General features: G+C 32.9%; 1 protein-coding gene across 2 annotated transcripts in view; it reads right to left on the bottom strand.

The window, feature by feature from the left end:
• The window catches only part of NBEA (neurobeachin), a 609882-nt gene that overhangs the window by 356670 nt on the left and 226668 nt on the right, over nucleotides 1-26544 (bottom strand). For both annotated transcript variants that reach the window (XM_024755508.1, XM_024755505.1), the window contains 3 exons: nucleotides 19746-19900; nucleotides 17325-17451; nucleotides 3569-3696 (listed from right to left, as the gene is read on the bottom strand). In XM_024755508.1, the coding sequence (XP_024611276.1) occupies nucleotides 3569-3696; nucleotides 17325-17451; nucleotides 19746-19900 (410 nt within the window). The remainder of the gene's footprint in view (nucleotides 1-3568; nucleotides 3697-17324; nucleotides 17452-19745; nucleotides 19901-26544) is intronic.

Genomic DNA, 26544 nt, shown 5'->3' on the forward strand with positions numbered 1-26544 from the left:
GTTAATGAGTGAACTTAAAAGGTATGAACAACACTGATTACTATAGAATCATACAATAATAAATTTAACACAGGTTGACTAATAAAATGATAGACAAATTAAGAAAAGGAAAGGACATTATTTCAGCATGTGTTTTAAAGGACACAGACAGTATAAACTACCAATAATTAATTATTCTATAAGAAAAGAGTTAAATGGATACACATGTGAATCAAGAAAAACTGAATATAAAACAACAAAGATTCAATTCAAACATATTTTATGATTACTTGAAATCAGGAGTAATTGTTTTCTCTTTTCATAAGACATTAAAATATCTTCAGTTACCTAAATCCAGTTTTGTTCCTACCATACCTATACATATGATGAAATCAAAAGCATTGAGATTTATTCATCAGAAGCACTATTTCTGAACAGAAATATTCAATAACTAAAGATATTTTTATCATGTTACTCTCCTGAGCTCTTCACAATAGTCTGACAATTTTTCTTCTCAGAGGAGAGGAATGGTGTGTCAAATTATGCAAAGAAGGGAAATGGAGGAGAGGGAAAAAGAAAGAATGATCAAGAGTACACGTTCAAGAATGAGAACATGACAGGATATATATTTCCATAGTCTGGGGCAGAGAGCAAGAATGGACCTTGGGTGAGTATAGGATCCAAGGCATGGGTGTGGATGATTGATCAATATTAGGAATTCTCACCACAGAACACAAAAGTTTTATCTACCTTCCCTTATTTTCAAAACTTACCTCTACCAAACATTATCAGTAACACAAATAATGTTGTATTCAAGTACAAGGAAAAAAATACTCAATATTATGTACCAGAATCTAAGTTAGGCAATGTTAATAAAACCAATAAAATACTTCCTATTTACAAGTGAAAAATAATTTTATTAATATTGTATAAATAAAATGGCACAGGAGCACAGAAGAGAAGGCATTAATTTGGCATAAGGAACCTGAAGCAGAACTCAAAGGATGAGAATAATTTGGGGGAAAGAAAAAAGGAAAAAGATCCAATGCAGAAGGAAGGGTTGTACAAAAACAAAGCAATGTGACAATGTGTAACTTATTGAATGTTAAAGGAATGTCCTCTATAGTAAGAGGACAGAGACTAGTTGAGTCTGAAAAGGAAGGTTATGACTAAATGGTGAGGATACCTAATGCTGTTCTGGAATACAGCAGAGGATTCTAGAGTTTTTGATTGTATGGCCTAGCAGAAATTTGGAGGACCATATCTTAAGGTAGTCAACTTTCTATTGTGCCAAGTAATGGCATTTACAAAACGAAACTCAAAACTTAAAAATCTACCATTTGCTATCATCATTTTATTAAGAAAAATTATTTTAACACAAAAGAAGAGTATGAACATTACACCAACATAGTTTTAAAAATAGGATATTTAATTAAATTCTTTGGATTCAGAAAAGTGAAAAAGTAAAATTGTATTCTATCAAGGGAACACAAAGTGAATTCTTAATATATAACTTGGTCTAACGTTTCCTTTTTAGCACAGTCACCTTTATAAAAATCCAAGAGGATTATTCTTAATGCTGCTTCAACTCAATTCAGAGTATTTGAGGTAAACTTAGGGAAGCCCAAGAAAAAGAGCTCTCAATTACAGGCTATTTCTCCTACCTTCTCTCTGCAGGGCTGGGAAGAAATAAGAAACAGTCCAGATGTCTGGCCATGGAAAATTCTGGAAAGGGGGCTACATGTATGGGGTTCTGACTGACCAACATAGAGCAGTTAAAAAGTCATCTGACAGTAATTCCTTAGAACTCGAAATTGTCACAAACTCATTTAGGAACCAATAATGTAAGTTTTATAACTTCAAATAATTCCTTCTTTGCTTTGGCTGCTGGAAAACAGTGCTGAATTTGCATCCCAATTCTAATAACAGTACAGGATCCATTACTAACACTACTATATTACTCACTTTATTCCATGTTTATTTTTGCATGTATTTGTTCACTATTTATGAATTTCTTTGGTAAATTTGTCAGTTAATTTCTGGAAAAGATATACATAAATACTGAAAAAATTAAAAGACTTTTAGGGAATGAGGAAACATTTGAGATTTAACTTTTTAATGATGTTTATTGAATTTTTTTTCTTATTATAAAGGTAACACATGTTATAGGGTCATTACACTATTCTCTTGACCTAGGACACTCTTCTAGTAAGCTGTATGGCTCACCTCCTTTAAGTCTTTGCTGAGATGTAACTTTTACTACTGGCTTATTTAAAATTAATCACCTCTTTAAAACTGCAACCTAACCCTGACACTTCTATAATCCCAATCCCCTGTGTTGTACTTATCCTTTTACATAACACTTACCACCTCATATGCTATATAATTTAATTACTTATTTTGCTCAGTATTTATTTATGTTCTCTCTTTGATAGAATATAAGGTGACCAAGACAGGGATCTTTGTTATTTACTAATATATTCCAAGTATCTAATAGCACTTGGCCTAGAGCAAGAACACTGTATTAAGAAAAAAATGAATAGCCCTCCATGTGTCATTATTCTAAGAGCTTTATAGGCATTATATAATTTAATCCTTACAAGAACCCTGGGAGGGAGGTGTTATCATTGACTACATCTTATAGAAAGCAACTAAGCTGCAAAATGGCTACGTAACTCACAAAGGTCATACAGCTAAGAAAGCAGTGAAACAAGGGTTTAAACTCAGGTTATTAACTATTATTGTTTCCCCTAATAGAAACAGATTGTGTAAAAGCAGTTGAGACAATGACAGAACAGGTAAGGAAAACTTCCATAGTAAATAGGAAGTAAAAAGCAAATATGTGTGTGTGAGTGTATGTATGTTTGCAAATATATAAACATATATATATATATACCTGCTAAATTCAAGGAATAGCACCTAAAGCCATTATTCATGTACAGGATCATCTAGATATTGATTACCCCTTTCTGAAGCTCATGAATATTTATAGAACAAAACTTCTGTTTAAAGAAGTAAGGCTTCAGACAACCATATTTTTCAAAGCTCCTAATACAGATGCTTATATTAAATCTTCCCAACAGTTAATTATCTTCTTTGCCTTCTCACTCCATTTAAGCTGCTGACGAGTAGCTAACAGCTTCATCAATTCCCAGTTAAGTATTTCTTTACATTTTCTCAGTTAAGGATTCTCATATTACACATGGTATGTGTGAATAAGAAAAGTCACTTGAAGCATCACTTTAAGAGTTAGAAGGGGATATTAGAGATCATTGCTTAGTAAACATGCCACCCTAATGAAGGATATACAGCAGCCCTAACAGATTGGGATTATAAGGGCCAGAGCCTCCCATTCCAACACTTTTTCAAAGTTCTTCATTCTGTTATTAGCATTGACTGTGCAAACATGCTACTTTTTTTTTTTAATGAATAAGGAGAAAGCATACATGAATATCTTACTAGAATTTGTGGAAGCAATGTCTTTATATTCTGCTGTCAATAAATATTCCTCTAGTAGCACAAGTTATGCCATGATTAATAGATACATTATAGGAAACTAAAATAATTAGAATAGAGAGAGAAATCATACCTTCTATCAATAGCTCTTGTCCATGACTGCCAAGAAGTGTACGAGATAGGAATGGGGCAAAGTCTACAAAAATTTCACGAAGAAGAGGAGCAACTTTTTCTAAAGCTCTTTCAAGTTTTGCAGTGATGCTGTTGAAATTAAGACATAAAGACTAGTAAATATGGTTCAATATAAAAAGTCAAATAAACTTTACTTCTAAATTAAAACCTTTAAAATTATAAAAGTCCAATTCTAACCCACTGAATAATAACAGCTTCATGTAGAAGGGACACTGTAGAGTTTCACATCAGTCATAAGGCTACTCAAAAGCCTGTTGCTAAATCAGAATGATTATACTGTGAAAAGGAATCAGGATCCTGTCACCCACAAGGGCCACAGATTCTGTCCATAACTCTAGGAGCTTCAAGAAAAGAAGTTCCTGTATGGCTTCTTTGTCTATCCTTCTTTCCACCAAAGAAAGCTGTTTCGAATACCTACTACACGGGTCACTGTGAAAGTTACAAAGAATGAGCTCTTGTTCTCAAGAGTTCCCTGAAAATTTCCTGAAAAGCAGGATAAATAAGGGGATAACTGAATTCAGTATGATACAGGTGAATTGCTTTGCCAAAGTAGGCGTTTTCTATTTCATAAGCCCACTTACTTTTTATTTACCAATCATTGTATCATTCATTATTTATATTGCTGGCTATTAAATTTCAAGTTATATGACTTTATATAAGCACTATCTGACATTCTTGAAAGTACCTTGAGCAAGATATGTAAAAGTAAAAACACAGATAAAGAAAATAATTCTGATCAAATAAATACTTTGGTAACATCCAACTGTCTCTCTTACAAGTAAGTGCTTTAGAGTAAGACTGCTTGAACTGGAATGCTGGCTCCATCATATGCTACCTAGGTGACCTTGGGACATTAGACTTCCTATGTCTGCAAAATGAAGATGGTAACAGAACCTACCAGGTGAAGGTTAATGAGCTAAGGCATGTAAAGTGCATAGAAAAGTGCTTGGCACATAGTGGGAGGTCAACAATGATAGCTCTTGTAACTGCTACTTTGAATAGAACACACCTGTATTTAATCTTACAAAATGTGACTCTGATATATTTGAACCAAAACGAAATCAATATAATAATCTTAGATGAGCACATATTCTTCTACACAGAAGACATGTACAGTAAGGAATTAAACAATACTTTACAGTAATAAAAGTTCTGCCACAATGCTAAGCAACATTTTTGTTATGTATGAGGAAAACATAAATGACAAAAAGGTAATTAATCACAGAATAATTTGAAATGTATTATTAATATTTAAAACTGAACTATTCCATCTTTTTTTAAGTGAATAGCGAGGGATTAGGGAATAATCTAGGATACTCTTTCCTAACTTGGAAAGAGCATGATCTGAATCCTTTGAGTACACAAAGCCTCATCATTAACACTTCAATTTAAGTTTACTTCCTCTTATTTGGGTCAACAGCTTTAGAGAAAGAAGAACTCAGAGGAAACTCAGGTTTAGTAACTTCCACAAACACTTAAAGAGAATATTCTGGAGGAACAACTTTAAGCAAGAAAAAAGGACCTGGGTGGGGCTTTGCAGACTTGCCGAAGACAAAGAGTTTTCAATATTCTCCCCTACTCTATTACTCCTGGAGCAAACACCTACATTAAGGCAGTGGTTCTCAATCTTTGGTGTAGGTTGGAATCACCTGCAAGCCCTGTTTAAACCCAAACTGCTAGGGCCCCAGCCTTAGAGGTTCAGCAGGTTTGGGTGTACCGACACAGTTTGCACTTCTAAAAGATTCTCAGGTGGCCTGATACTGCTTATCCAGGAAACACGTTTTGAGAAAAACTGTTTCAATGAAAGTACTTACTATTATTAAGTTGTAATAAAACAGCTAGGAAAGGAAGGACTACCTGAAGTCACAGAATAATCATCTTAATAATGAGTTAGCTCTGAATTTTAGAGAATATAGACAGAACTTCTTTTTTAGATCCATTATTTCATTCATTCTTTCTAATCTCCAGGATCATGTCTTATGAAGCTTCTCAGCTAAAGTAATCCTCTCTACCAAGGAAAGGTAAGTAAGAATGGTAAAAGAGAACCTAGGAAGAGGAGAAAAATCTAGATATAATTACTACTGCTTTTGCACCTGAATTCTGAGTGAAGCATGAATATTTATTTTTACTTAAGACTGAGTAAAATTACTTTAGAAAAATTCTAGATTTATAGAGGTTCACATCAGAGTTATACTATTGGATCATAATATACTACTATCTAATTGAAGTCAGAAACATTTTCCCTAGTTTAAGATTTTTTTTGCATATTTTACAGGTTTCTGTATAATAATTTAGAGGCTTCAGAATTGCAAAAGTACTGTTCTTGGTGATTAAATTAAACATCAAATAGAAACTGATTAATCTACACAACTAATTACATGTGTGTATGTAAATGTGTACTAATTACCTTTACTTAAGGGTAATGGACAAAAAGATATTTCTCAGTGAGTGAATCCCTATAATAAGACTTTTTGCAGTTATTTTCTTACAAAATGTTAACAGAACATTAAATGATGCTTTTATAAATCATTCTGCAACCATAATTTAAATATTCTAATAAAGGGCAAAAAAATGTAACATTTTACCCAGCAAGAGATTAAAGGTTTTAAATACAGGAGATTATTATCAAATAATACTGCCAGATTTCTCTATCAAGCAAAAACAAAATATTCTAAGTGGAAAAGTTGCATCATCACTTTTTCATAGTGAAGAAAATGGACATATAGATTCGTCATAATGTGTTTTAAAGTAAACATTGTGTAAAGTATGTTATCTTCATTCTTACACAATTTAAATTCTCAAAGGAAATGATATAAATGTAAATTTTAGCTTTATACCCTCCCTCCTCTATCACCTGGCAGATAACCACCAATTACTAAAAAAAAAATTTTTTAAAGATACATTGTGTCTATATTGTTATTTCAATTATCATCTCAGATAAATACACAGTGTAAAACTATTTTTTCCCAATCCCAAGGCACATGAAAAATGTATCTGCTAACATGTTAAAAATTCTTTAAAATCTTAATAAGGGAGAACTCTTTGACTTTATAGCTTATAAAAATAAATAATTCTTTCTTTTGAATGTAATTTTCATTTTAAAAGCGGAAGGAACCTATAGCTACCAGAAATAAAACAAGGTCCTTTGGCAAATTATTTTCTAAAACAACTAGCGTATTCTACTTAATTTAGGGAAAACACCAAGTACTAGTTTTTCATTTGGAAGTTTTCATTTATTCAAAAAACATTCACTTAGTCTAAGACATTTTGTGCAGAGAAATAATACAAATGTAGACTTGATGGGGAATTTGCCCTACATAGTCTAGTGTGAGGGTTATAATCTTAATAATCTGTTTATAACTTCTTAATATTTTAGAACATTCTTGGGACCTAAATATAGAGTTTGTCAACTCTAGGCTGAAATGCATTCTCTTAAGCTACTCATTCCTCTCTCCTCACTTTATTCTTTTTCATTCTCTTCAGTCACACTAACTATGCTTATGATGCTATTTTGACTTTGGCTATTTTTCTTGATAGTAAGTACAAATTTTTTTAAGAAAGAGAATTACTGATTTCCATGAACACAATTATGGTTGCAACTTGGGAAATTTATCAACCACTCTAACAAAATGACCAATGATAGGAAAACTAAACATTCAAAGGATATAATAATGCTTTAGATGAATTTCTTCAGCTCTAGTGCCTGGATTAAAACAATATGACTTAAAACACAAGAGTTTAGTTTAAAAAACACAATCATATATTGGTTTTACCTATATTAAGGAAATCTCATTTAGAGAGGTTTACAGATTCTAAGTAATTTGTAGGAATAAAACTATAAATAATCCATTAGAAAAAAATACATAAAAATCCATGGCTGCAACTATTATCATATATATACACATACATGAAAATTAAAGACACTATAGGAAACTGGAAGAGAATATTAACCCATAAAAAATCAAATGGAAATTCTAGTACTTACACAAAAATTAAAAGTAAGAATGCAGAAGATTAGAAACAGTTAAAAAGAGAAGTAGTAAAGTGGACTAAGGTTAAAAAGAAATACTAGAATAATGGAGAGAGAGAAATAGATAGATAGATGAGAAATACAGAAAATATCTAATGTATGTGTAATTCAAATTCCAGAGAAAGAACAGAATGATTCTGAAGCAATATTAGAAGAGGTAATGGCTAAGAATTTCCCATTAATATCTTTAAAGCATTAAAAGGAAATAGCTTCCAACCTAGACTCTACTTTGGTTCAAAATATTCCTCAAAAATAGAGATGAATTTCAAAGATATTTAGTTAAATAAGAAGTGAGGGAATTCAGGAGTGTCAGGCCTGCACTAAATGAAATACTAAAGGGGGTGTTCTTTAAGAAGAAAGAAAATGATAGCACATGTAAGTCAGATATTCAAAAAGGAATGATGAGCAAAAGTAAATGATAAAAATTTGGATAAATCTAAATATGTTGACCAATAAAATAGTAATTATATTCTCTTGTTGCATTTACAATTGTTCTTTTTCAGTACGCGGGCCTCTCACTGTTGTGGCCTCTCCCACTGCGGAGCACAGGCTGTGGACATGCAGGCCCAGCGGCCATGGCTCACGGGCCCAGCCGCTCCGCAGCATGTGGGATCTTCCCAGACCGGGACACGAACCCGTGTCCCCCGCATTGGCAGGCGGACTCTCAACCACTGCACCACCAGGGAAGCCCTTGCATTTACAATTTTATGTGCACACACACACACACACACACATACACACACACATGCATACACATATGTATAAGTGTGTTTGCCAAATTTGGAGTAGATGAAGTTAAGCTACACTGAGATCCATACATTGTCTGGGAAGAGGACTTATATAAATCAGGAATTAATGCTGCAATGTAGAAGATGATCACTTAAAACACTATTTCTCAAAGTGTATTCTTAGAGCCAGCACACCAAGATCACTTCATGTAATGGTTAATTTTATGTGTCAACTTGACTGGACCACAGGGTGCCCCAAAATTTGATTAAATATTATTCTGGGTGTGTCTGTTAGGGTGTTTCTGGATGAGATTACAATTTGAATGGGTAGACTGAATAAAGCAGACCTTCCTCCCTAATGTGTGTGTGTTCATCCATTCAACTGAAGATGTGAATAGAACAAAAGGCTAGATAAGAGAAAACCCCTTCTACTTGATAGTTGGTCTTTGCTGGCCTTCAGACTCAACTGAAACATCAGCTCTTCTGGGGTCTTGAGCCTCCCAGCCTCCATACTGGAACTCATACCATCAACTTTCCTGATTCTCAGGCCTTCAGTCTTGAACTAGAACTACGTATTGGCTCAGCAATGTGTTTTAACAGGCCTCCCATGTAACTCTGTTGCATACTGATGTTTAAGATCCACTGCACTAAGGAAAAGATAATAAGGTATAAACTTCAACCTAACAGTTTCTTCTTACTTCTCTCTAGTGAATGTTTCTTAATGGCAATATAAATAAAATTGATTAATCACTGCCAAGACTTGGAAGCAAGGAAGGAAAGCAGAAACAAGCTCATAATAAGCATCAAGAATAAAAAGGAGGGGGCTTCCCTGGTGGCACAGTGGTTAAGAATCTGCCTGCCAATGCAGGGGACACGGGCTCGAGCCCTGGTCCGGGAAGATACCACGTGCTGTGGAGCAACTAAGCCCATGCGCCACAACTACTAAGCCTGCACTTTGAAGCCCGTGAGCCACAACTACTGAGCCCGTGAGCCGCAACTACTGAAGCCTGTGTGCCTAGAGCCCATGCTCCTCAACAAGAGAAGTCACTGCAATGAGAAGCACATGCACTGCAACGAAGAGTAGCCCCCGCTCGCTGCAACTAGGGAAAGCCCACATGTAGCAATGAAGACCCAATGCAGCCAAAAATAAATAAATAAAATAAATAAATTTATTTTTTAAAAAAGAATAAAAAGGAGGGACTTTCTTACAGATTATATGAATGTTAAAATAATAATAAGAGAATATTATGAACTACATTATGCCAACAGAATCTACCAAAACTTACACAGGACAAAAACTGAAAATCTGGGGATACTTGTAACATTTTAACTTAAAAACTTTCCCCAAAAAGTAAATCTAGGATCAGATGTCTTTGCTTGTGAACTCTACCAAATATTTTAGAAAACAAAGAAAAACAAATAAAAAATACCAATCTTACATAAGCTCTTCAAAAGGTAAAACAGATTTTACATCACAAAGAAATTGGATTTCTTTCAGGAATTTAAGGTTTGTTTAGCATTTTTAAAATTAAAAGTCAATATCATAGACCATGTTAGCAGAAAAAGGAGGAAAACCACATGGTCATCTCCATGACTTACCCTCTCTTTAGAGATAAAATTCTATACCCATAATGATGGTAACTTGGTTAATTATAAACACAAGAGAATTCTTAAATTTGATAAAAAGTATCTTTATTAAATAGACGGGAGACATCATAATTAATGATGAAATGTTCAAAGCTTTTCATTTGAGATGAAGACAAGAATGCCTTTTCTAACCACTTCTATAGAAAACTGTATTGGAGATACTAGGTGATACGATAAGTCAGGAAAAAGAAATAAAAAGGTGTAAGTATTTGTATAATGGGGGATAAAACTGCCAACATTCATGGATCAAATGACTGTCCATACATGCTTAGTTAGAAAGAATTATAGATAAATTAGGAAACGTAAGTATCAAATTCTACTTTTCACCTTGAAGGGGTTAAGATGGTCTACAATTACCTCCCATGCTAACAACTAGAAAATATTACAAAATGTGGAGAACAACTATTTTCATACAAAATGTGGGGTACAAAATCCTGAGGAAAGAGAAACAAACGAGGTGAGTCCCACCAGCACCCAGATTTCCTACATGGAGGTATTTCCCATATTAGGGCAGATACAGAATCCAGCAACCTTTCTCAGTTGACAAGATTAAAACTGTACTTCAAGGAGGCAAAGGTGAATAGAATTTGGAGGGCATAGTATGCAAGAGGAAGGTGTATGGAGAGCACAGTAATCTTTGGCTGAGTAACAATCTAGGTATGGGATGCCTGAAAGCTCCCAAGGTTAGAGTAGAACAACTTCTGAAGAAAGAACAATTATGGAGGAGTCATAACAGGCATCTTCTACATCTCACACAGGTCTAGAATTGTCTGCGTTCCCTCTGGCCAAAAAGGAGGGACCTCCTTAGATATACTGAGCATTCAGGAGAAATTCAGCACACTTTCTAAGTGGCAAAATTAGCCCAAGAATAAAGGCCACCCTAGATCTGCCTTAAAAGGTCTTAAAAATGCTTCATGAGGAAGAATGGTCTTTCGAACAAATGGTGCTGCAACAAATGGACATTCACAGGAAAAAATATAAACCTGGACATAAACCTCACACCTTACACATAAATTAGCTCAAAATGGGACCCCGACTTAAAACTAAAACTACTACTTAAAACCACAGAACTTTATAGAAGACACAGGAGAAAATCTTCAGTACTTAAGGTGAGGTGAAGAGTTCTTAGACATGACATCATAAGCTAGACTACAATAAAAATGCAAAGTTTCCTCTGCCAAAAACTTTATTAAGAGGACGAAACACACGAGCGACAGTCTGGGAGCAAATACTTGGAAACAACAATTTTGAAAAAGGACTTGTACTTAGAATACTGAATTCTTAAGGCTCAAAAGTGAAAAAGCAATCTAATTATAAAATGGGCAGAAGATATAAACAGACATTTTGCTGAAGAGAACACACTAATGGAAAATAAGCACACAAAAAGATGTTCAGAATCATCCATTAGGAAAATACAAATGAAGACCACAATGAGATATCACTACATACGTACCAGAATGGCCTTAAAAAAAAAAAAAGACAATGCCGAATGCTGGTGAAAATGAAGAGAAACTGGACTATTCATACATTGCTGGTGGGAGTTTTTTATAACACTAAATAGGTACTTACCATATTAGCCCAGTAATCTCACTCTGGGCACTTATCCCAGAGAAATGAAAATGTATGTTCACATAAAAACAAATGTTTATTGTAGCTTTTTTGGTACTAGCCAAAAATGGAAAGAACCCGAATGTCTTTTAGTGGGTGAATGGTTAAACAAACTGTCATACATCCATACCATGAAATAATACTCAGAAATACAAAAGGACCCATTAATACACACACACTTGGATGGACCTCATGGCATTATACTGAGAAAGGTCAATCTCCAAAGTCACCTCTGAAACACTTAGAAGTCAAAGAAGAAATCATAGAGAAACTTAGAAAAAATACTGTATGAAAATTAAAACAACATTAAATTTCTGAAATACAGCTAAAACTGTGCTTAGTGGAAAAGTTATGGCTTTAAATGCTCGTAATAGAAAAGAAGAAATCTAAAATCAAAGATCTAAGCAAGGGATTGGCAAATTTTTTCTGTAAAGGGTAAGATACTAAACATTTTAAGATTTTAGGGCATACTATCTCTGTTGCAACTACTTAACTCTGCCATTGTAATGTGAAAGCAGTCACAGGCAATATATAAACAAATGATGTGACTGTATTCCAATAAAAGTTTATTTACACAAAGTTTATATATAAAGTTTATGATGGCAGGAAGATTTGGTCCCTGGGCTGTAGTTTATAGACTCCTGATCTAAGTTTCCACCCTAAAAATATAGAAAGAGAAAAGTAAGTAAACCTGAAATAACTAAAAGGAAATAAAAAGAGTGGAATTTGATGTAATAGAGACAGAAAAGAAATTAATGAATTTAATGTCTAATTTCTGGGGGGAAAATTATAATATTGAAAAGTCAATAGGTACTCTAATAATGCTAAAATGAGAAAAGGCATAAATTACAAAATCAGGAATGAAAGAGGAAACATCATTAGAGATCCTACAAGTGTTTTAAAATAATAATATAATAATAAAATTATGAAAGACTTTATGGGAATAATCCAATAACTTAGATAAAATGACTAAATTCCTAGAAGTCACAAATGACCAACACAGATGCAAAAAGAAAACAGAAAATCTGAATAGTCACTTATCCAATGAAAGAATTTAATTTGTAAAACCTCTCCAGTAAAAAAAATATTCCAGGCAGAGATGGCTCCACTGGTGAAATCTCAAAGCTACAAGAATAAATAACACTAAAGCTACAAGTGACATCATCTTTCACACAGAAAATAATAAGGAAATTACAGATAATATTGAGTTGAGAAAAGTCTAAACAATCTAACAAAGACTACTAAATTTAAGTGGATTAAGCAAAATTGCAAGACGTAAAATCAGTGTACAAAAGTCAGTTCTCTTTCTATATACTACCAACACACAAAATCTTCTTTCTTTTTTGTTTTCAGTCCTATTGAGACATAATTAACAAGACAATCATCAATTTGCTCTCTGTTAAGAAAATTTACTTGCATTTTCTATCATGTTATATAAATGGAAACATATAGTATTTATCCTTTTTTGTTTGGCTTCTAACTCAAAACTGGAAATTTAAAGTAAAAATTTTAATTTAGAATATCATCAAAGACATGAAAAACTAATAAAAAAAAAGACAAAACTAAGTACAAGACCTTTACAATGAAAGCTATAATAAGTTGCTAGAGAAATTAAAAACCTCAATGAATGGAGTTATAGACAATGTTTGTAGATTAGAAGGCTCAATATTATTAAGATATCAATTCTCCCTAAATTTAAATAAATATTCAACACAATCCTAATTAACATTTCAACAGGATTTTTTTTTTTTAGAAATTGGCAAGCCCATTCTAAAACATATAAGAAAATGCAAACAATCTAGAAAAGTCAAAGCAACGGTCAAAAGAACAGAGTTAGAGGACTTATACTACCTGATTTCAGGATATTCTATAAGCTATAGTAATAAAGTGGGGTACTGGCATAAGGACAGCCATATAGATCATGAAGTAGTATGGAGTCCAGCAATAGGTTCACACATAGACAGCCAATTGATTTTATACCAATGTGCCAAGGTAATTCAGTGGTGCTGAAACACTGATATACATATGGATAAAAACAAAACTGAAACTTTACCTCACCACACACACACACAAAAATTAAGTGAAAATGGATCATAGACCTAATCATAAAATCTAAAACTACAAAACTTTTAGAAGAAAATATATGAGAATATCTTCATGACTTTCGGCTAGGGAAAGATTTCTTAAGATACAAAGGCACAAACCATAAAAGAAAAGATTTTTTGAAACGATGGACTTGGTGAAAATTAGAAACTTCCTGTTCTAAATAATTTTAACAAAATGAAAATATAAGCCACAGAATGGAATATCTGACACAGGACATATAATCAGAATACATAAAGAATGGTGACATTTCACAAGAAAACAACCCTACTTTTTAAAAAAATAGCAAAAGATTTCAACGGTCCATTAACATACCAGAAAAAAAACCTCATCATCTTTAATCATTAGGAAAATGGAAAATAAATCCAAATGAGATATGATTACCCAGAAAAGTCTTAAATTATAAAGTCTTAAAAAGACTGAGAATGCCAAGTGTTGACAAAAATATGGAACAAATGGAACATTTACACATTGTTGAAAGGAATATAAAATGATACAACTGCTTTGCAAAACAGCTCAGTAGTTTCTTATAAAGATAAGCCTATACTTCCTATTCAACCAGTTGTTTTACTCCTATTTACCCAAGATCATATGTCTACAATACAGTTGTATTCAAATGTCCACAGAATCTTTATTTATAATAGCCCCAATCTGGAAAAAACCCAGATGTCTATCAACAAGTGAGGAGATAAATAAATAGTGGGATAGCCATATAACAGAATAATACTCAAGAATAAAAAGGAATGGACTGGGCTTCCCTGGTGGCTCAGTGGTTGAGAGTCCGCCTGCCGATGCAGGGGACACGGGTTCGTGCCCCGGTCCAGGAAGATCCCACATGCCACGGAGCGGCTGGGCTCATGAGCCATGGCCACTGAGCCTGCGCGTCCGGAGCCTGTGCTCCCCAACAGGAGAGGCCACAAGAGTGAGAGGCCTGCATTCCACAGAAAAAAAAAGGAATGGACTACTCATAAACAAAAAGAAATGAATGAATCTCAAAATCTGAGTGAAAGAAGGTAGGTACAAGAAAGTAAGTGTATTCTATATGACTCCATCTATGTGAAATCCTAGAAAAGACAAATTTAAATTATGATATTAAAAAGCATATAAATGCTTGCCTGGGGAAGGATGGAGTCAATTATAAATGGGGCACAGGGAACTATATAGAGTGATAAATATATTCTACATCCTCATTGTGGTAGCGGTTGTATGGGCATATAAACTGTTCAAAACTCGTTAAAATGTACACTCAAATTGAGTATTTTTAAATTGAGCTTAAACAACATAAACAAATGATCTCAATAAATTTATTTTGGAAACTAGAGAAACGAAGATACAAACACAAAATACTTAAATTATAAGAATATATCATATAAGAAACATATAAGACTTCTACATAAAAATCTAACAATCATTACTGGAAAAAAATTTTTTAAAAACTAAAGAAATGGAAGGAATAGAAGCTGTTCATAGTTTGGAAGTCACAATATTGAAAGAGATCTATAGATGAAATGTAACTCCAGTTGCAACAGATCTATAAATTCCATTCCTTGCTAAAATCCCAGCAAGTTGTTTTCAATATGGATACTGATAAACTGATTCTAAAATTTAAATGGAAATGCAAAGCATCAAGAATAGCTTAGGCTTCCTTGGAAAAAAAAAAAGGACAGGATGGGAAGACATTACTTATCCAGATACTGATCCTTATTAAACCTAAAGCTAATTATGACAGTATGTCACAAGGATAGACAAACAGACAAATTGGGTAGAATCGAGTGCCAAAGCAGAATCCAGTATACAGGAACACTTGATTTGTGACAAAAGTGGCAGAGCATGGGAGACAGGAGAGTTTCTCAAATAAATGGCACTGGGTCATCTTGACATCCATAGTACTCCTACGTCATAAAATTCACAAAACTCAATTCCAGATGAACTATGTATCTAAATATAAAAAGCACAAATAAAGCAGCCAGAGGATGAGATGGGGAAAATGTAGGCAAAGATTTCATCTATAACACAAAAAGCACTGAAAAACAAAAACTCGATAAATTGAGTTTCATTAAAATTTACAACTTGTGTTGATCAAAACATATCACATAGATAATAAGAAAAGCCACAGAATGGGAGAAGATATATATACAATATATAATCATCAAAGGGCTCATTTTCAAAATGCATAAAGAGAAAAGACTTTACAAATTAAGAAGACAAACAACTCAACGTTTTAAAGTGAGTAAGAGATTCCAACAGGGAAATCACAGAAGAGGAAAACCAAAAGACCAATAAATATATAAGAAGGTGCTCGACCTTGTTAACTATCAGGAAAATACAAACTAAAAATACAATGAAATACCACTATACTTCTACCAAAATGGCTAAAATGTAAATGTGACAATACTAAGTATTCTTAAAGATATAAAAAAGTAGGCACTCTCATACGCTGCTAGTGAGTTAGTAAACTTGCATTAACCACTTTGGAAAACATTTGGCATTATCTAGTAAAACTGAACATACACAAACACTATGAATCAGCAGTTCCATTCAGTTATTTACCCAACACATATGCATACAAATGTGTAGTATACCCAAGAGTAACGTACAAGCAGCACTGTTATGTGAAAAAGCAGCATTATTTGCAATAGTCCCAAACTGGAAAATTCCAAATGCCCATCATCAATAAAATAGATTAATAAATTGTAGTACACAACCACTAAGGAATGAACATGAACAAAACTATTGCTACAGGCAATACAGATAAATCTCATAAACATAATGTTGAGAAAAAGTAGCCAGAGACAAAAAGAATACATACCGTGCAACTCCACTCATATAAAATTCAAAAAAGACAAAACTAATCTAGTATGAAGTCAGAGTGATGAATGTGAAGAGGAGCAAGAATAGTGGCAAAAAAAGGAACAAAAGGTGGGGGCTTTGTGGTACCTGTAACGTTCTATTTCTTGCCTTGAGTGATAGTAATATAACATCGTTCTTTCATTGAGCTTTTACACTTCAATTAAAAATGTGAATACACACATACTGTGTGTATGTATATGTGCAATTTAACTCCAAGCATTTTGGTCAAACTCTTCTAGGAATTCTCTCTGACATGCTACTGCAGATCATTTGTATCTATTAATCGCGATAGAAAAGATAATGTTTGGTGATTCAACTTCCAATTATATATGTTATATATAACTCTGCAGATTTATTTTGAAAGTCTATATTTTAAACTCACCACCCCAAAGATGTCCAATTTCATCACGGTGCCACGTTTGCATGTTTCTACCTTACAGGAAACAGTAATGTGCGATATGACAATGGATTATAAACTCAGGCAAGTCAGATCATGAAAACCATTCAAGATCTCTCAGTTTAGACTGAAATATAATAAATGATTTTTATATAATGCATAACTATCTAAAAATATCAAAACATTGCAATTATGAGATATAATCACAAAATACGTAATTAAACATTCTTAAGAATCCTTAACTATATCTTTGTATTTAATGTATACTGTTTCACTATTTTTGAGGTGAGAGGAAGGGAGTAAAAGGAGTAAAAAATCAAATAGTTATGTATACCTCATATTTTCAGCCGAATCTTCTGGCATTGGAGCAACAGTTTGTACAGCTGGAAGGTTTTTGCTGGTAGCACCATTCACAAAACTAGAAGAGGAGGAAGAAGAAGAGGACCCCGAATCCACGGCACCTGTTCCCAAAATAGTAATTTTTAGCCTTAAGTATAAATTCATTTAACAAAATAATTTTCATTACATCATTACTATCTGAGTTTGAAAAAAATATTCATCTGAATTTCAAAATAGAATTTGGCCATTAAAAGATCATTTGGCCATCGGTACACTAATAACTCTTCATAATTATTAAAAATAGCTATTGCATTAAAATCCAGTTTATTTACTTATGTTACTCTAAACAAAACTACATATTACAAATGGGATATAAATAAAAGACATCAACAAATGAAAATAATTTTAGATAAAATGAGGCTGATAAAACAATGCAAATTTAGATGTGAAAAATTTATGTTTTTATTGCTATATTGTTATATTTTTAGTTTTCATCATATAAGATATAATTTGCAATAAACTATCTCAACATAAATTTGTGGCACTGCAGCATCAGTGCTTATTTTGATAAAATGATTGCTTAAGAAGGGCTATAATGAGTATAAGATTTGTACCCGATTTTAAAATAATGAGTTCTCCTCAACGATATGAAGACACCATTTTAGAACAGATTTTCCTATATTAACATCATGTAAGTATATTAAATAGCAGTGGAGTTGAGGGACATCTAGTGTTCCTAAATATTATCTTATCTTTATCTTATCTAACACTAATTCCCATAAAACTGGGATTTTCACAACACTTACACAGCATGTATATGTCAAAATCTAAATGAGTCTTGGGTCCAGTTTAGATGTTGGCCCTCAATTTCTTTGTGTGTGTGTTTGTGTATCTGTATATATGTATTTCTAAGGAGGATGTTCATTACTTACATTTTTTTATTGTAGTATATGCTTTATACTATCACTGGACTTCTAGCTACCATCATTTCCCATATCTATTATTAATTCATAGAATAGGAATTAAAGGAAAATATCATACCTTGTTTCAAATAAAGATAAAAAAGAGATGACTTGCTTTTTTATTTACTTATCTCTTAAAGAGTAAGGATTTAGTCAATAAACACCAAATGTAGATTTTTTCTTTCTACTACATTGGTATATTTTAAAAATCTTTTAAACACTTTTCTGAGTATACATCTAAAAAATCTTTTAAACACTTTTCTGAGTATACATTTCGGTAAAAGGAAAAGATTTTTATTCCTTTTTCTAGAAAGCAGAATGAGTATAAGGAGTAAGACTGTAAACTGGATAGAAAAAACTTTATATAAAGTTTTCAGATAAGTCAGATATAAATATTTGTATATATATCTATACATAAATCAAAGATGTTTTGTTCTTTAACACAATTCCATTAATGATTTTTATTTACTAACATAAATATGCTTGATAGAGTACATTCTACTTACTACAACCCCATAAATGTGCTGTTCATGATATGTCAGACTGAGGTGGTATGATAAACAAGATAAATACAGAAAGCATAAAGAAGAGCTATGAAATTAATAAAAATGGGAATAATCTAAGTAATGATAATAGATGTAAAAGTTCAAGGCTATACAGTTTGGAGAAGAGAAGGCTACTATAGTCAGGGAAGAAAAGTCAGGGATCATCTTGCGTTGTATAAATACCTAAAATGGAATCACAAAGATTTGGGTAAGGATTTATTTAGCTAATAATCAACAGGAACATTTCTGGAAATTTAAAAAAAAAAAAAAAAAAAAAGGTTATTTTAGGCAGGCTTTTAAAATCTGTAGTGATTTGGAATTTTCTGTTTCTAGAATTATTAGGAAAATGTTGGACAATGAATTGGATATAATTGTAATCTAAGTATATAAATTAATTCAATGTCAAACAATGGTTCTTATTCACATGCACTTTTTGTCAAGTTGAGGCTCTTGCATATCGTCAAGGTTCTCAGGGGAGCTTTGTAAAAAATACATATTAGGTTTCAACCAGTAAATGTCACTAAATCTATTTTCTGTCACTAATATATTTAATATACCTTGATATTCTTGGTACAATTTACTAATTTTTATGTATCAAATGTCAGTGTTCAAATTATCTTTTGGTTTTGCTCCCCAAATATCTTTCAGCAAACTGAGTTCACTCTGAAAGTAAATGGCATCATGTTTTGAGAAGACTCAAAACAAAACCCACAGTGTTCTCAAACTAAAAAGTACACCCTATAACCATAAATTCTGAAAGATAACATGAAGAATAACCTTCTTAAAGGTTAAGGTAATCTTAAATGATCAGGGTATTTTAATTTTTAAGATCAAATAAGCAGAAGAAATGAAGATACAGAAAACAGAAAGAAAAAGATGAGGTATCACAAAAATAGATAAAGACAATACCTGTTGTATTAATCATACTTTTTGGTGTAGCTCCAGTAGCAGCAAATATATTAGAGGTACTGCCTGTTGGCAGCCCACTTCCAGCAGCAGCGGCTCCTACAGTGGTTACAGCTAAACTACCTGGAGGGGGCTTCTTAACAGGGACCACGACACTCCTGCCAAGAAATGATGAAAAATAACACAAGGTCTAAGATGAATTCTAATCCTGCTATGGCAGATACATGTAATCAACATCAAATTTTCTTTTCTTTCTTTTTCCCTTTTTTTTTTTTTTAATTCCTGATCCCAACTTAATTGGTGAAAAGGATATAGACATTAAGGATATATTGTGAAGTGTGTTAACTATTATAATTCATTTGGCAAACATTTATGTAGAATCTAGAATTTACAAATCTTTTTTAAGATGACATGTGGTCTATAATCATGAATCTGGGAAAACTGGAAAAATGCGTGCTCAAGTTAGATTTTTCATATGCATATAGGGATTTTTTGTGTGTGAAAATATACATACATATAATGTTCATCCTATCTCTATCATATTCTAAATGTGGAAAATAGTCATAAAAACGTTTGAAAGCCAAATTCTGAAGCTTCCTCATAGTAAAGCTAAATATTAAGCCAAGAAATATGGAATAACAACAAATGGCATAATAAAATTAAACTTTATTTTCCTGAACAAAATTGAGTTATTTTTCATAGTAGGAATGGTATTATAATGAAAGAGAACTGAGAGGATACAACAGACATTTGGTAAAAGATCTATTTAGCTTCTAAAGTTTGTGAACTTAGAAGTTGAAAATTTCCTCATGTTTCGTTAGCATATTTAAATGAATTTCATAAAAAAAAATTTCTGAACTTAACATCTGTGTTAACCCTAAATATAAATGGATGTGAATAGTAGTCAATTTAAAAGATAAACTATTTCTTTAACATAATAAATATCTTTACTTCCTTTCAGTGAAGCTTCATTTTTCTCAAAGTTTACAGCCCTCCAACTCCATTTAATAAATACTTTCAAGCATTACTCATTGAACTTATTTATCTAGAAAGTAGATGTATGAGATATTTTAAGTTCAAATATAATGCTTGAAAACTAATGACTGAGAGTAAAAAATATCCAATCTAAACTAGGTCTTTTAAATGTATTTATATTTTATAATTTTCTCATTAAAAAGTTCTATTTAAAGGAAACTATATCAATGGCTCATTGTCAAATAAGTCTATGGCTTAAACTTCCTTAATACCAATGATTTTCAAAGAAAAATGACTTTGTCAATGTAAAAAATCTAAATTTATAAGAATTATTATTTTCAATTTTAGGGATATTTAAAACTTTTTTGTGACCAAAGTAATTATAATCTTAAATAATTTTACTCGTGACAAAAATCTTCATTATCTCTTTCTGGATACTTTTTTTTTTCCTTAATGGATAGTGTCAAATTCATCAGACTCAACCTTGAACTTTCAACTATCTTATTAAATTTCCAAAAGCACATACTATGCTTTCAATCCCTTCATTGATCATTCCTCATCGAACACCTTCATTTATTTCACTGAGAGGTGGTGTGACATTATGGAGAATACAGGATATGGAGTTAGAAGATTAAGGCTTGAGAACTAAATCACTCTCAAGCTATGTGATATTAAATTTCAGTTTTTCAGTAAAAATGGCAAGACAAATGCCACTTCACGTATGCCTGGAGAAATTAAATGAGACTGTATTTAAAAGAACTTTGTCAATTATGAAATGCCTTATAAATGTTAATAACTGTTACCATTTTCTAAAGTGAAATAATTCTCTGCTTCCAAGATAAGGTATTTAGTTACAATGATCTACATAAAGATCAACAGAAAAGAAACCAAACTAATATTTTGGATTTATCATCAAAAGTCTTCCCTAAACTTCTAAACTATTTCATTGCCTATCTAGAAAGAAAAGAAAATGATCAATTCTTGATTTGAAAAGAAGTCATTAGTAAAACTACAATATTTTTTCCTAAATCTCTCATTAGAATTCTTATGGATAAAATACAGAAACACAGGCTGATTGACAGTGCTGTGAGACAAATTTGTAGATGGTAGGAAAAAATATTACCAAAGCTTCCTGATTAACCGATCATTACCAACTTTGTACAAAAGCTCTCTGTAACAGGCTACTACAGGCATCTTGTCAAGTACTGAGGGTATGAGATATGTATTATGAAAAATTAGTTATATGAATGAGGGAAAAAAAATTTCATCTCAACAACCTGTAATGATGGCTTGTAAATAAATGCAAACGACATTAAATGACTTTCTACTAAAAAACTTCCAAAAACATCTGATTTAATAGCAATTGACATGAAAGCCTCCAGACACTTCACTGACAGCAAACTCAGCAGTCTGGTAGTTAGTACAACATGGGATATAAATAGAGTACAGTGTCTAGAAGCCCAGTTTTTAATGTCAAACAGACCTGAGTTAGAATTCTACCTCTATCTATTTTACTTTGGTAGTGTATATATGTCTAAGGTAGTAAGCAAATAAATCTCTCTAAGCTCCATCCTCCTTACCTTTAAAATAAGACATAATAGTTTGTACTTCATAAGACTGTTACAAAGATAAAAGGATATACTGCATATAAAATGCTTAGCACTTTACCTGGAATATTATAAGTGGTCCAAACATTTTAGCTATCCTTAGTATTGCTATGGCTCCCAAAAGTGCTGATGCGATCTGGGTCTACCTCAGCAACAGTATCCAGAGTCAAAGAAGCAATAATCCTGATATACTTTGTGACCGTCAGACCTCATAAAGTCCTATGTATAGTATTAGGCACCATATTTCAAGAATAATGACAAAAAGCATCATGTCCATAAAAGAACAGTTAGGATCACAGTAGATCGAGAACACAAGTCATGTCAGGAAAGACTGAGAGTCTAGAAAATTATAGTAAAGACGTGAGAAAAAATTACACCAATTTTTAAAAATCTGAAGGTATTTGACAAGGAAACAAGATGAAATTTCCACGTATCTCCAAATACCAGATTAGGGCCAACATGGGAAAGGACTCTCTAGTAATTTTTATGAGCACCAGTTTCCAAACACTGATGTGTTCAAAGGGCTAGGATGACCATGTCACAAGAATGGTGGTGAGAGAGGTGGGAAGCTGGTTTGACTGATTTCTCCAATTCTTTTTCAATCCATAATTTTATGCATTTGTTAGAACTACTATTTCCCCTTTGATTATTATGCCGAAGTTGTTTATCTAGAATCAGAGGACTGTCCATTTTGGTCCTTAATATCATTTATTCACCAACACTACCCATTCCCTAACACCTCAGACCATTCTCTCTCCTAAGCAATATATTTTACAAATTATTTGAATGTTTATACTTGCCAGTATGTGTTGATAACATATTAGTTATTTTCTGGAATGTTATTATGTATTTGCAACTACTTATATATGAAAGTAAAAATTTTCAGCTTTTACAAAATCTTAGTCAACATTTTCCACTTGGTTACTTATCCCCCCCTACATCAAAAGGCTTACCTAGGAGTCTATGTGCCCATTGTGGGTGCCCCATTAGGGTGCATAAAAACACACACATTTTTAGAGTATATACATTTTTCTATGGTGAGCATACAATTTTTATCTGGATTCCAAAAATATAGCCACAAAAGTTGAGCCACCAATCTAGACTATTAGCATACTCCATTCTTCTACTAGATCTGCCAGTCATACTGATGGATATCTAGAATACTCTACACTACACACATTTTAAAAAGTGCATTATTCTATCTTATGAATATTCTTTCCATATTTTCCCATACAATTTCACACTTCTGTCCCACAACTTTAAGACTGAAAACTATAAAGAAGTGGAAATTTCCTTTATACTACATATAATCTATACATGTGCCAAGGCTGTAAAGGTTATCATCAAAGTAGCACAAGCCAGAAAACTATTCTATCTAATTCACTTCAACAAAATGTTTCACTGAGTGATTAATTATATGTTTTGTAATACATGGAGTGTATTACAAAATACATGTAAGTGTAAAATTTTCCATCATTGAATTCATCCTATCTCAAAGCCATAGATTTGGCGTGTGATCTTAAGATTTGCTCACTCATTTAACTCTGACGTGTGAGGGACTGTTCTGAGTTCTGAGATATAGCAATGTATAGAACAGACAAAATCTCTGCCCTCATGGAATTTACATTTCAATAGGGAGAGACAGAAAATACAATAACATAAATGATTAAATATAGTACACCAACTGGTAAGTGTTGTGAGGAAAATAAGCATGGACAGGAATAACAAGTATTATTGGAAGGGTGGCTAAGAGAAGACATATTCAAAAGGTGGTATTTGAGGAAACACTGAAGGGTGAATGAACAAGCCAGGAGGGTATCTAAGGAAGAGTGTCATGGGATAGCAAACAGGAAGAAGGCTAGTGTGACTTGAGAAGATTGAGTGATATGCAGAGATATAAGAGATGAGATGAAAGAAGTAACAGGGCCTCAGATCATAGGTCCTTATAGTCCACTGTAAAGATGCTGTCTTTTCCTCAGAGTGGGATCAGCAGCCATTAAAAGCTTAGGAATAGGGGAGCAATATAACATTAGGTTATAACAGGATCACGCTGGCTGCTATGTTAAGGATAGACAAGGGGGAAAAGGCAAATGGCGGGGAGACTGGTTAGGAGAATACTACAATAATCTAAGTAAGAAATGCGAGTAGTTTGGATCAGAATTGCAAAGTGAAACTGGTGAAAAATGGGTCAAATTTTGACTATATTAAGAAGGCAGAACAAACACGACTTGCAGAAGACTGGATGTGAGTATGAGAGAAAAGTCAAAGATTACGTAAAGATTTTTGCCTTAAGCAACTGGAAGGGCAGAACTGCCATTATGGAACTGCTATGGTTGGAACAGTTCTTTTTTTGTTTGTTTTTGTTTTTTTATAACTGTTATTAATCATCCAAGTAGTAATGTTGAATAAGCAATCAGACAGATGAGTCTTCAGTTTAGGAGACAGGTTTGGGCTGAGACATAAAATTGGTAGTAATCAGACTATATGTTATTTAATGCCAGGAACATGGATGAAATCACCAAAGAAGTCAATGCAAATAGATGGAAGAAGTGGTCCAAAGACAGTCTTGGGGATCTCCATTAACTAGTTATGTGAGTTTTGTAAAAAGGATACTATTTGATCTGTACACCTCAAGAACTGTCCTAAGTGTAAAGCTGAAAGTAAGAAATGGCTTTTAAATAGTGACTTATTAAGACAAGTGAGTTTTATATCTCACTCATGGATCCTGTAATAATTCCTTTCTTCTTTCCACTTGCTCCCTCTTTTCTGTAACACTTACTGAGCACTGACAGGTTAAGGGAATACAACTACACTGACAAGTTAGGGGATACCAAGACAAGTAAGACATAACCCGTGTCAGAGATACTTGAAGAAAATACAAGAGACAAATAAATCAACTGCAATGTATTTCGATAACAACTCTGATTAGAGATGCACAAGAACTTTCAGAAACATAAAGGATGAGGTTTATCAGGGAAGAGTAAGCTGAATCGAAAAGGACCAATGGGAATCAGCCAAGAAGAGGAAAGTTCAATATTAGAAACTTCATGAGGCAAAGAGATATGAAAAATCCTAAGACTGAAGGACTGCAAATAGATCCTTAAGGCTGGTGAAAGATGAGGACTTTATATTCCAAACTAAGAAGTTCATCCTTTACTGCGTAGTAAGAAATTGTTTCAAAATCTTCATCCGTATTGCATTTAAGAAAAACATCTCTGACATAAATGTGGAAGATGCATTTGTTGGGGCAACACCTGGAAACAGGTGATAGCTTTGAGACTGGGCATATCAAATCTTTTCTGGATTTCAGGTCTTTTAACCAAGTTCGTAACTATCTGCCACTTTTTGAGACAAACTGTAAGGCCATCATCTCATTTATTCTAGGAATTTGGAACTTTATGGGACTTTTTCGAAATAATGCATTATTCTATATGTTGGGAAACTGAGTCCCAGAGAACCAAAGAGAACAGATAAGGGTCACAACTAATTACAGAGACCCATTACTGATAGCCATTTCTTCTAATTTCTAGATTATTACTCTTCATCTAACAAGGCTTACTGTTGTTAAACATCTATCTTGAAAGAAAAAATTGAAACTATGAAGAAAAAAATTTTACTTCTGCTTTTAAGTTGACATTACAATTTACTGCAGCTCATTAGAAATCACAAGTTTATTTATGATGTTTTCATGATTTATTCATTGCTATCTTGTAAAGTATTTAGAATACCTGTAGAGAAAGAGGATGTATGAAAAATAACTGAGTATTTCATTAGTCCACCCTTTAAAGAGAGATGCTTTTTTCAGCTCACTTAACTGTCTGTGGAAATGCCAGGAGAGAAAAAGGCAACAACATTGGGGAAATTAGGATACAACCATGCTGGGTCAAAACTGCATCTTCTGGCAACTGGCCTTAAAATACTATACCCAGGGTACTTGGAGCATAATACAAGCTGGGATTTCAGTGGCTAGGTATCATAGAAACTTTCAATTGTAAAGGCTGGCAGAGTTTTAATCAATGTAGCTTACATTTACTTGCTCATCCTTTAAGTGATATAATCAAAACACTTTTTAAAAAAAATTAGAAAACTGTAAGAACAGAAATTGAAGTACTCAGCAGTAATTGTAAGTTTTCATATTCTGACTTAATTCTAAGCTTAAAGAAATCAATGTAGGAGGATTCCATCATCTCTACTAAACATTTCTTTTTTATTTATCCTAA

The sequence above is a fragment of the Neophocaena asiaeorientalis genome, unplaced genomic scaffold (genome assembly GCF_003031525.2).
Source record: "Neophocaena asiaeorientalis asiaeorientalis breed wild unplaced genomic scaffold, Neophocaena_asiaeorientalis_V1.1 scaffold59, whole genome shotgun sequence".
Lineage (NCBI taxonomy): Eukaryota > Metazoa > Chordata > Mammalia > Artiodactyla > Phocoenidae > Neophocaena > Neophocaena asiaeorientalis.